We start from the raw sequence: 13621 nt of genomic DNA, 5'->3' as shown, positions 1-13621 counted from the left end.
GGTTTCTTGGAGAAAGAATAGCTCTATATGTTCTTTGATTAGAAGGTTATATAACAAAGACCTTTTGTTTGGAGAATTAAGACCTTGGACATTCAAAGTAATCATCTTAAACATCCTGATACACAAAAGGCATCCCTCTCCCCAGTGGCATCCAAACTATATCTACACAAATAAATACAAAAGGATTAAAGACATGTTGGGGTATAATCCCGGTTATTAGCAGATTTATCCCCTCATGGGCCGTATAGGCCAACATGATACAATGTCCCTAAAAGACACCAAGTAAGTCCCCGGAGGGATGTTCAAGTCTTCATCCTACTGAGTCATTAGTCAATCAAAAAACGATAGTTATTATTTACCTTTTTTTCCTCTCTTTTATATTTAGTTTTTATCTCTAGTAATTAAGTAATTAATTGACTCCAATAACTATTGGAAAATTAGAAGCTGTGAGCATGAAAATCTATATATAGATCGGGCAAAAAAAAATTGAGAAAGAGAAAAAAAAATTTAAAAATATTTGTAGTTTCAGGTGGATTCATTTGGATCCTAAATTGCGGATTTCAATAATGTAATTGTCTACCTAAATATCAAAATAAGACAGTTTTAAGTGTATAAGTGATTATCAAGTGAAGTTTCAAGTCGTCTATAGATATTTTTATCCATTTAAAGTGTATTTAAATTTTATCTCTAAATTATTATTCTAATAACTACAAAAATTGTACAAATGACTATAGTATAGTGCTTAGTACTCCTTAATTGTCTGTAATACCTATAATATCTTTCATTCCATCCCCTATTTCCTAAGAGCTCTATTGTGCCATATATGTGTGTTTAAAACATTGCTAAGTTAACTCATCAAATCATGTAAGTAAGTGTTATAACCTTTAGAGGGGGGGGCGAGAAAACAAAAAACAAAAAAAAACACACACATATAACAAATATATACGGTACCTACACATCCTTCCCCCATTTATTTTGTTTACTTATTCAACGTGAAGGTTTTCGATAAATCCCCAAATAATAAATCTTAAAATATTACCGTCCCTCTATTATCTATTAGTTTACATAGGTGACTAATATCACTTCAATGCTTCCAGGTATAGTATTTATATTTTCTATCAAATCCAATGTAAGCATTGATCATACTTTTCAGTATGAGTGCATAACAATACCATCTGTTCCTTAAAAAATAAATTAAAAAAAATAACAATCAACTACCATCTATAAGCTCACTATGAATGAGAGGTCAGAGTAATAACCACTTTCCTCTTATTCTTTCCTTTCACATACACACCAACCCAGTATGTGGAAGGAGAAAAAAATAAACACACACACACACACACACACACACACCTCACAGATCTTACCCAACAGAAAGGGAAGTCAGTTGAAAAATTCTTTGCCCATTTACACCTCGGGTGAAAGAATCTCGGATATTCAGAAAGGGACCTCCTGTACACTAGACAGCTAGTTAACTGTTTCATGGATGGCGTGCATCACCCACTCAGCGCAGCCCTTAAATTAGCTAGACCTGAGTGGCGTAGCCTAACTTATTCTGACCTTGTAAAAGTTAATAACAGGTATTTGTGGTGAAAGTAACCACGCCACTGGTTCTTGGAGGGGCCTGTTTGCCAGCCTCAGGACTATGGGCCATAAAAGACCGTGTTCATGCCTATTTGCTATCCTGTTGAGTGGTTTAACAACCATCACTAACTACTAGTGTACGTTGTGTTGATTTGTACAGAATTTGCATTAACCCGCCCAGAATGCTAGCACCAGGCTGGCTGATGACGCTGCCGGAGGTGGAGTTACACCTCCAGCACAAAGGGTTAATCTCAGTATGTGTAGCATTTCACAGACTTGAGGGGCCATTACCACTTCCAATCACTGATGTGGACATGGCACGTGTAGTAATCCACCTGGGAATCCCTTAACAGGAATACACGCGTGCGGGCATAGAAAACACAATGTGAAATCCGCCGTGGGGTCTGGCCGAGGCCCGTAAATGGCACGGAACACACAGCGGGGTCCAACATTACTGTCTGCACACAAAGGGTTAACCTGACAGTGTAGGGATCTTACCAGGCACGAACGTCACCTGCTGGCATTTCGAGGGGGGAACTTTATCTAAATGAAAGTAGTTTGCTGTTGATAACTGGATGGAAGTTAAGATAATTAAACAATAAAAAAAAAAAACACGCACTATGAGCACATTAATGTTAGGTGTTTTGTAGTGTTAATGTCGTTCTGATGTTAAAGCTAAATAAAATCTCACAGCTCGTGTTGGGTTGTGTTGGGTGCAGTTAATGTCTGCAAAGATGTTCCTTTTTCTTATGAATCACAGTTTCTGCACTCCCTTCGCACAGATTGGTTTAAAACCAGCAATTTATAGGCTGGCCTCCACCTCCCGAGCTCCAGGCACCAAATTCCTCTGTGAAAACGAATACCGTACTTTCCCCCCCCCACCACCATGAAGGAACTCTAAACCCCCGCTGGCTGACAGTGCAAATCAAAAACACAGGATTAGACACGTCGGATACAGAGAATGTTTGATTCACAGACATCAGATTATCCTATCAGAAGGATTGCAGCGTAATGTAAAAATAAAGTCGCAAAATACAGTGTGTAATATGGAGAATGATGGTATGTACTAACCGGCGTGAAAAATAGATCATAATAAAATGATGTGTAATGTTCCTGATTAGCAACTCAACCATCGAAACCCGTAACATGGAGGGGAGTTTATACACAGCAAGTAAAGATCACTTGCAGAACAATAAAAACAAGTGGGGTTTTTCACCAAAGTTAGGACTTCTAAGTGAATTCTAGAATGGAGGCCAAGCTAGCCAAATTCCAACAAGTCTCCGGTTGTCTATTTGGCCCTAAAATCTGTGTATTTTTCATTCACCATTTATACAAAGCAGTGCGATTATTTTCATGATCTAAGTTTTGGAAAGTCAAGGAAAATGAGAAGCAGCGTTCAATAAAGTGATTTTTTTTTAAATGAGATCAGTTCGGCAACATGTCGCCTAAATGACAAAGCACACCAACACAAGCCTTGCCGCAGATTCAACGTGAATTTCAAAATAAACGCCAAAACTTAGCTGAACCAGAAGCATAGCCAACTTAGCGAATAATGGAAAATTCTCCCTTCAGTGGATTATCCTGGAAATGTTTAGAGCAGAGCCGACAATTCGAGATTGCTCAAATCATTTATTTTGGCCTAAATTTGACGAATTTATCAACTCTCCAACTTACTGTTTGAAAGGTTTGTGAAAATACCCCAAACGACAAGAGGGCTAACTCTGGGATTAGAATCTTCCTGCAGCAAATTGTAAAATAATTTGGGGAGGTATGTAACAAAGTTTTGGAGTCACTTTTAGAGTTTCACTTTTTTTGCCCTTACGCCATTTACCCTTACTTATTATTCATAGTCGCTACAGTCAGTGAATAAAAAGCTCCACGTCTCTTACTCATACCACACAAGTGTCCCTATATACGAGGGACAGTCCCTATCTTGTGCCTAAATTCCTCTGTTCCCCGTTTTTAATCTAAATGTCTTCTCTAGGAGCTCCGTATTGTTGGTGGATCAGAAAAAAATAAGTGGTGCAGAAAATAACTATTTGGAGCGAATAAAAATGTTGCACCATTCTGTCACACATGGCAGACATTCGCATTACTTTCATGGTGGACAATATTAAAAGGTACAGGAAATTAAAGTAAAAGTATAAGTAAGGGTGAATAAGGTATACGTTTGGAAAACCACAAGCAGAAAGCCTCAGAGGGACGGGGGACGGTGGGGTGTGTGGGGGGAGTTGTCTATAGTGGCAGATATAGAAAGGCAATTTATCGCTCCTTCTAACAAACTCCAGTTATAAACCTAACGTCACGCAGCAGGAGATACCACTATCTCTTCCTCCTGCCAACACAATGTGTCACTTTTTCCACTTGTCACAAGGACCGACACATTTACAATATCGCCCGTGCTACAGAGAGCAAAGGAAAGTCCTTCAAATAAAAGCCAATACTGTGTCAGATAGTTCAGAGTAAAATGTCTTCAAATAAAAATCAGGCAAGAAAAATGACTCACCTGAATGATATAATGCAAGCAGCGAGGATTGAATTAAAGGGACACAAAACAACTTTAGCTTAAAGGGATTCTATTATTATTATTATTATTATTATTATTGCCATTTATATAGCACCAACAGATTCCGTAGCGCTTTACAATATTATGAGAGGGGATTTAACTATAAATAGAACAACTACAAATAAATAGTGTTAGAAACATAAATCTGTTAGATGAAGTGATCTGGGTGACTATAGTGTCCCTTTAATCAAGCGGTTTTGGGGTGTAGATCATGCCCCTGTAGTCTCACTGCTTTAGTCTCTGCCATTTAGGAGTTAAATCACTTTGTTTCTCTTTATGCAGCACTAGCCACACCTCCCTGCGTGTGACTTGCCCAGCCTTCCTTAACACCTCCTGTAGAGAGAGATCTAATATGTATACTTCCTTTATTGAACAGTCTGTTTAATATTTCTTATCTTCTGTTTTGTTAATAACCTTCTACATCCTGCAGGAGTCTCCTGTATGTAATTAAGCGCTACGGAATCTGATGGCGCTATATAAATAATAATAATTAAAGTTAAAGCCTTTTTCACTTGTTATATTAGTTTGTCACACCGTTGTTTTAGTAGATCTTTTGACTGTGTTGGCATTTAAGTGAAATTTTAAAACAGCCAAGGTGAGTATTTAATAAATAATTTCTCTCTTGTGAAAGACTCAATTTTTATTTATTTTTTTAGGGGGAGGAGGGCGGGGGGGAGAGTCGGTCAGGTCAATAGTGCCACTTTAAATACGCATTGCAACTAAGCGGGAGATGCAACAGCTCACATGTTACTGTATAACCCGCCACAATATTTTGAGAAAATAAAATCAAGTAAAGTGTTTGAAGCTCGTACCTTCTGAAACAGACACAGCCATCAAAGCGACTCTATTTGCGTAAGGCCTGGTGTTGTTTAGTAAGTACCTTAACCCCTTAAGGACCAAACTTCTGGAATAAAAGGGAATTATGACATGTCACACATGTCATGTGTCCTTAAGGGGTTAAGGACCAAACTTCTGGAATAAAAGGGAATCATGACATGTCACACATGTCATGTGTCCTTAAGGGGTTAAACTGGGATTTAATAGTCGGATGACTGTATAATTACACAGAATATTATTTATACATGCACAGAGATTTGGGATAATGAGCAGGTAACTGTTTTAGGTTTTCGATTTATGGATATTTGTTCATGTAGTGATGCAAGTGAGGGACTGCATCTCCTGCTATCCTCTGTCGGAGATACTACGCATTGTACGGGACATTAGGGCGTCAGGCCTATAAATATATAGCGGCTGGGGATTTATATGTGGAATTTCGATACGTGATTCTTTCCTACACAGAACGGCTCCTAACTATTTCACCTTGGCTGCGGAATTCTGCTGTTATTCAGCTATTTTCGTTTCCATTTCCTGTGAAGATTTAGGGGGAGTAAATACATTTTCCTTATATAACCAAAGCATCGAAACGATGTCTAAAAAATATACAAACAGCTTTCCTGTTAAATCTTCTGAACTAGGAGGAAAACGACACATCGGGACAGGAAAAGTCAGATCAAAAGGAAGCCGCAAAGATCAGAGGAATAGAATCCTGACCTATACAGGTCCTACTGAACCAAGAGATTAGATTGTAAGCTCTTCTGCACAGCATAATTCCAAACAGTTGGTCTGTTCAAGTATGTTTGGATTCTACTAACTGAACATTGCTTCGGTATGTGTTGGTGCCTTAAGATTAAATTATACTTTTACAGTAGGCAGAGTTATTAGGTAACATGAGGATGCACCATTAATGATGAATCACATTATTATCGACTATTCCCCAGAGCTTACACTCTAGGCAGTGGGAACTATAGAGTACTCTGGGATGAACTCCTCAGTGTTGTTTCCTGTGTGTGTCCAGGGGGTCTGCCATTACACAGATCAAGGGGAGCCAGCTCAGACCTTGCAATTCACATTAAACAACAAAATGTCAGGAATGTCTCTCCCTTTTGTTGGCTGATAATGAAGACACATACCAAACAGGGGGCTGAGGGTCACATGACTGACAGCATCCTCCAGCTCCCAATCCCATGACTGTCCCTTTAACCCTTTAACCAGCTGTTAGACCAATGCACAAACATCACTTTTTAAATGAACTTAATGTTTAGTTTAAGGCAGTGAATCAGGAACTAAGTAACACTTTATAAGTTCCTTTACTATATTTGATATTTTATTATTTAAGTGAAATGGTAGACAAGGGAACTCTCTCCATTCTGGCACACAGAGGGTTAAATTGTCAGCCCTGGCTCAGGTTTAAACACTCAATACCTGCTGATGTGTTTGGAATATGATTTCTAATACCCTCACGGTCAGTGACAATGCTTGTGGTGGGGTGGGTGGCAGTTAATCCTGTGGTAAGTACATGCACACCCATAAGATGGACAGCTCATGAAAAGTGCTGCCCTGTATCTTGCTTCATCATAGACACCAATTAACTAATCAGAGCAGTTTCTATGAAATTCCTATCACTGGGTTTGTATCCTGCAGCATACGACTGCTATATACCACAAGCCACCAATTTTCATGTGCTACCCATCAGCATGTGGAGGTAGTAAGAATATGTATCTATGGTGAAGCAAGACACAATTGTTACCAGATCTCCTGGACAACAGCAGATAGCTTGTGTTAACCCCTCACTCTCCTTTGGGTGGTCTCAGCATGAGACATTCACTGGGGGTCCCAGTACAAACAGAACAGCAGCCTATCTAAACAGACTGCTCTGACTCCCATCATCCTCAGACAGCATCATGTGTCCCAGCAGGAAGAGCCCCCTGGATTCCATTTAAACAGGGGTCCCAGACACTCACCTTCTTTAGCTTTTTTCTTCCTGACCAAGGTGCCCCCCAGTTTCACCAGGAAAGACTCATCTTTCTTCATCTTATTACTCTGCAGGGTGGGGGTCCTGACCTGGGGGGAGCTCATGGCTGGGGGTCTGTGCTGGGAGCTGATCAGGGAAGGTCTGGGTTATCACATGTGGACAGGAAGGGGCAGCAACCAAAAGACAATTATTATCAGTATCCAATGGGAGAGGCTGGGGCTGGGGAGACCCAGGGAGGGAGGATGGGAGGGAATCTCTGCATGTGATGTCCTGATACATAGTATCTACAGTCAGTCTGTCCCTGATACTTGGTATTTACTATCTGCAGTCAGTCTGTCCCTGATACATGGTATTTACTATCTGCAGTCAGCCTGTCCCTGATACATGGTATTTACTATCTGCAGTCAGACTGTCCCTGATACATGGTATTTACTATCTGCAGTCAGTCTGTCCCTGATACATGGTATTTACTATCTGCAGTCAGTCTGTCCCTGATACATGGTATTTACTATCTGCAGTCAGTCTGTCCCTGATACATGGTATTTACTATCTGCAGTCAGACTGTCCCTGATACATGGTATTTACTATCTGCAGTCAGTCTGTCCCTGATACATGGTATTTACTATCTGCAGTCAGACTGTCCCTGATACATGGTATTTACTATCTGCAGTCAGCCTGTCCCTGATACATGGTATTTACTATCTGCAGTCAGCCTGTCCCTGATACATGGTATTTACTATCTGCAGTCAGCCTGTCCCTGATACATGGTATTTACTATCTGCAGTCAGTCTGTCCCTGATACATGGTATTTACTATCTGCAGTCAGACTGTCCCTGATATATGGTATTTACTATCTGCAGTCAGTCTGTCCCTGATACATGGTATTTACTATCTGCAGTCAGTCTGTCCCTGATACATGGTATTTACTATCTGCAGTCAGACTGTCCCTGATACATGGTATTTACTATCTGCAGTCAGTCTGTCCCTGATACATGGTATTTACTATCTGCAGTCAGTCTGTCCCTGATACATGGTATTTACTATCTGCAGTCAGACTGTCCCTGATACATGGTATTTACTATCTGCAGTCAGACTGTCCCTGATACATGGTATTTACTATCTGCAGTCAGACTGTCCCTGATACATGGTATTTACTATCTGCAGTCAGTCTGTCCCTGATACATGGTATTTACTATCTGCAGTCAGTCTGTCCCTGATACATGGTATTTACTATCTGCAGTCAGTCTGTCCCTGATACATGGTATTTACTATCTGCAGTCAGACTGTCCCTGATGCATGGTATTTACTATCTGCAGTCAGTCTGTCCCTGATACATGGTATTTACTATCTGCAGTCAGTCTGTCCCTGATACATGGTATTTACTATCTGCAGTCAGACTGTCCCTGATACATGGTATTTACTATCTGCAGTCAGACTGTCCCTGATACATGGTATTTACTATCTTCAGTCAGTCTGTCCCTGATACATGGTATTTACTATCTGCAGTCAGACTGTCCCTGATACATGGTATTTACTATCTGCAGTCAGCCTGTCCCTGATACATGGTATTTACTATCTGCAGTCAGTCTGTCCCTGATACATGGTATTTACTATCTGCAGTCAGTCTGTCCCTGATACATGGTATTTACTATCTGCAGTCAGTCTGTCCCTGATACATGGTATTTACTATCTGCAGTCAGACTGTCCCTGATACATGGTATTTACTATCTGCAGTCAGTCTGTCCCTGATACATGGTATTTACTATCTGCAGTCAGTCTGTCCCTGATACATGGTATTTACTATCTGCAGTCAGCCTGTCCCTGATACATGGTATTTACTATCTGCAGTCAGTCTGTCCCTGATACATGGTATTTACTATCTGCAGTCAGTCTGTCCCTGATACATGGTATTTACTATCTGCAGTCAGTCTGTCCCTGATACATGGTATTTACTATCTGCAGTCAGTCTGTCCCTGATACATGGTATTTACTATCTGCAGTCAGTCTGTCCCTGATACATGGTATTTACTATCTGCAGTCAGTCTGTCCCTGATACATGGTATTTACTATCTGCAGTCAGACTGTCCCTGATACATGGTATTTACTATCTGCAGTCAGACTGTCCCTGATACATGGTATTTACTATCTGCAGTCAGTCTGTCCCTGATACATGGTATTTACTATCTGCAGTCAGTCTGTCCCTGATACATGGTATTTACTATCTGCAGTCAGCCTGTCCCTGATACATGGTATTTACTATCTGCAGTCAGTCTGTCCCTGATACATGGTATTTACTATCTGCAGTCAGTCTGTCCCTGATACATGGTATTTACTATCTGCAGTCAGTCTGTCCCTGATACATGGTATTTACTATCTGCAGTCAGTCTGTCCCTGATACATGGTATTTACTATCTGCAGTCAGTCTGTCCCTGATACATGGTATTTACTATCTGCAGTCAGTCTGCCCCTGATACATGGTATTTACTATCTGCAGTCAGCCTGTCCCTGATACATGGTATTTACTATCTGCAGTCAGACTGTCCCTGATACATGGTATTTACTATCTGCAGTCAGTCTGTCCCTGATACATGGTATTTACTATCTGCAGTCAGTCTGTCCCTGATACATGGTATTTACTATCTGCAGTCAGCCTGTCCCTGATACATGGTATTTACTATCTGCAGTCAGTCTGTCCCTGATACATGGTATTTACTATCTGCAGTCAGTCTGTCCCTGATACATGGTATTTACTATCTGCAGTCAGTCTGTCCCTGATACATGGTATTTACTATCTGCAGTCAGCCTGTCCCTGATACATGGTATTTACTATCTGCAGTCAGTCTGTCCCTGATGCATGGTATTTACTATCTGCAGTCAGTCTGTCCCTGATACATGGTATTTACTATCTGCAGTCAGTCTGTCCCTGATACATGGTATTTACTATCTGCAGTCAGACTGCCCCTGATACATGGTATTTACTATCTGCAGTCAGTCTGTCCCTGATACATGGTATTTACTATCTGCAGTCAGTCTGTCCCTGATACATGGTATTTACTATCTGCAGTCAGTCTGTCCCTGATACATGGTATTTACTATCTGCAGTCAGTCTGTCCCTGATACATGGTATTTACTATCTGCAGTCAGTCTGTCCCTGATACATGGTATTTACTATCTGCAGTCAGACTGTCCCTGATACATGGTATTTACTATCTGCAGTCAGACTGTCCCTGATACATGGTATTTACTATCTGCAGTCAGACTGCCCCTGATACATGGTATTTACTATCTGCAGTCAGACTGTCCCTGATACATGGTATTTACTATATGCAGTCAGTCTGTCCCTGATACATGGTATTTACTATCTGCAGTCAGTCTGTCCCTGATACATGGTATTTACTATCTGCAGTCAGTCTGTCCCTTATACATGGTATTTACTATCTGCAGTCAGTCTGTCCCTTATACATGGTATTTACTATCTGCAGTCAGTCTGTCCCTTATACATGGTATTTACTATCTGCAGTCAGTCTGTCCCTGATACATGGTATTTACTATCTGCAGTCAGACTGCCCCTGATACATGGTATTTACTATCTGCAGTCAGTCTGTCCCTGATACATGGTATTTACTATCTGCAGTCAGTCTGTCCCTGATACATGGTATTTACTATCTGCAGTCAGTCTGTCCCTGATACATGGTATTTACTATCTGCAGTCAGTCTGTCCCTGATACATGGTATTTACTATCTGCAGTCAGTCTGTCCCTGATACATGGTATTTACTATCTGCAGTCAGACTGTCCCTGATACATGGTATTTACTATCTGCAGTCAGTCTGTCCCTGATACATGGTATTTACTATCTGCAGTCAGACTGTCCCTGATACATGGTATTTACTATCTGCAGTCAGACTGTCCCTGATACATGGTATTTACTATCTGCAGTCAGACTGTCCCTGATACATGGTATTTACTATCTGCAGTCAGTCTGTCCCTGATACATGGTATTTACTATCTGCAGTCAGTCTGTCCCTGATACATGGTATTTACTATCTGCAGTCAGTCTGTCCCTGATACATGGTATTTACTATCTGCAGTCAGTCTGTCCCTGATACATGGTATTTACTATCTGCAGTCAGACTGTCCCTGATACATGGTATTTACTATCTGCAGTCAGTCTGTCCCTGATACATGGTATTTACTATCTGCAGTCAGACTGTCCCTGATACATGGTATTTACTATGTGCAGTCAGTCTGTCCCTGATACATGGTATTTACTATCTGCAGTCAGACTGTCCCTGATACATGGTATTTACTATCTGCAGTCAGACTGTCCCTGATACATGGTATTTACTATCTGCAGTCAGACTGCCCCTGATACATGGTATTTACTATCTGCAGTCAGACTGTCCCTGATACATTGTATTTACTATCTGCAGTCAGACTGTCCCTGATACATGGTATTTACTATCTGCAGTCAGTCTGTCCCTGATACATGGTATTTACTATCTGCAGTCAGTCTGTCCCTGATACATGGTATTTACTATCTGCAGTCAGACTGTCCCTGATACATGGTATTTACTATCTGCAGTCAGTCTGTCCCTGATACATGGTATTTACTATCTGCAGTCAGTCTGTCCCTGATACATGGTATTTACTATCTGCAGTCAGTCTGTCCCTGATACATGGTATTTACTATCTGCAGTCAGTCTGTCCCTGATACATGGTATTTACTATCTGCAGTCAGTCTGTCCCTTATACATGGTATTTACTATCTGCAGTCAGTCTGTCCCTGATACATGGTATTTACTATCTGCAGTCAGTCTGTCCCTGATACATGGTATTTACTATCTGCAGTCAGTCTGTCCCTGATACATGGTATTTACTATCTGCAGTCAGTCTGTCCCTGATACATGGTATTTACTATCTGCAGTCAGTCTGTCCCTGATACATGGTATTTACTATCTGCAGTCAGTCTGTCCCTGATACTTGGTATTTACTATCTGCAGTCAGTCTGTCCCTGATACATGGTATTTACTATCTGCAGTCAGACTGTCCCTGATACATGGTATTTACTATCTGCAGTCAGCCTGTCCCTGATACATGGTATTTACTATCTGCAGTCAGTCTGTCCCTGATACATGGTATTTACTATCTGCAGTCAGCCTGTCCCTGATACATGGTATTTACTATCTGCAGTCAGTCTGTCCCTGATACATGGTATTTACTATCTGCAGTCAGCCTGTCCCTGATACATGGTATTTACTATCGGCAGTCAGACTGTCCCCGATACATGGTATTTACTATCTGCAGTCAGTCTGTCCCTGATACATGGTATTTACTATCTGCAGTCAGTCTGTCCCTGATACATGGTATTTACTATCTGCAGTCAGTCTGTCCCTGATACATGGTATTTACTATCTGCAGTCAGTCTGTCCCTGATACATGGTATTTACTATCTGCAGTCAGTCTGTCCCTGATACTTGGTATTTACTATCTGCAGTCAGACTGTCCCCGATACATGGTATTTACTATCTGCAGTCAGTCTGTCCCTGATACATGGTATTTACTATCTGCAGTCAGTCTGTCCCTGATACATGGTATTTACTATCTGCAGTCAGACTGTCCCTGATACATGGTATTTACTATCTGCAGTCAGTCTGTCCCTGATACATGGTATTTACTATCTGCAGTCAGTCTGTCCCTGATACATGGTATTTACTATCTGCAGTCAGACTGTCCCTGATACATGGTATTTACTATCTGCAGTCAGCCTGTCCCTGATACATGGTATTTACTATCTGCAGTCAGCCTGTCCCTGATACATGGTATTTACTATCTGCAGTCAGACTGTCCCTGATACATGGTATTTACTATCTGCAGTCAGACTGTCCCTGATACATGGTATTTACTATCTGCAGTCAGCCTGTCCCTGATACATGGTATTTACTATCTGCAGTCAGTCTGTCCCTGATACATGGTATTTACTATCTGCAGTCAGCCTGTCCCTGATACATGGTATTTACTATCTGCAGTCAGACTGTCCCTGATACATGGTATTTACTATCTGCAGTCAGTCTGTCCCTGATACTTGGTATTTACTATCTGCAGTCAGTCTGTCCCTGATACATGGTATTTACTATCTGCAGTCAGACTGTCCCTGATATATGGTATTTACTATCTGCAGTCAGTCTGTCCCTGATACATGGTATTTACTATCTGCAGTCAGCCTGTCCCTGATACATGGTATTTACTATCTGCAGTCAGACTGTCCCTGATACATGGTATTTACTATCTGCAGTCAGTCTGTCCCTGATACATGGTATTTACTATCTGCAGTCAGTCTGTCCCCGATACATGGTATTTACTATCTGCAGTCAGACTGTCCCTGATACATGGTATTTACTATCTGCAGTCAGTCTGTCCCTGATACATGGTATTTACTATCTGCAGTCAGACTGTCCCTGATACATGGTATTTACTATCTGCAGTCAGTCTGTCCCTGATACATGGTATTTACTATCTGCAGTCAGTCTGTCCCTGATACATGGTATTTACTATCTGCAGTCAGACTGTCCCTGATACATGGTATTTACTATCTGCAGTCAGTCTGTCCCTGATACATGGTATTTACTATCTGCAGTCAGCCTGTCCCTGATACATGGT

The 13621-nt window shown here is 41.0% G+C and overlaps 1 protein-coding gene across 1 annotated transcript in view; it reads right to left on the bottom strand.

Annotated features, from left to right (window-relative positions):
• Positions 1–7122, bottom strand: part of PARVB (parvin beta) — a 32286-nt gene extending 25164 nt beyond the window's left edge. The window contains exon 1 of the mRNA XM_063446720.1: positions 6952–7122. Within this exon, the coding sequence (XP_063302790.1) occupies positions 6952–7066 (115 nt within the window). The 5' untranslated portion in view covers positions 7067–7122. The remainder of the gene's footprint in view (positions 1–6951) is intronic.
• Positions 7123–13621: the final 6499 nt, after the last annotated feature.

This window comes from Pelobates fuscus, chromosome 3, assembly GCF_036172605.1.
Source record: "Pelobates fuscus isolate aPelFus1 chromosome 3, aPelFus1.pri, whole genome shotgun sequence".
Taxonomy (NCBI): Eukaryota; Metazoa; Chordata; class Amphibia; order Anura; family Pelobatidae; genus Pelobates; species Pelobates fuscus.
Note: the sequence above shows the minus strand (reverse complement) of the source record. Positions and strands in the feature narration are given on the sequence as shown.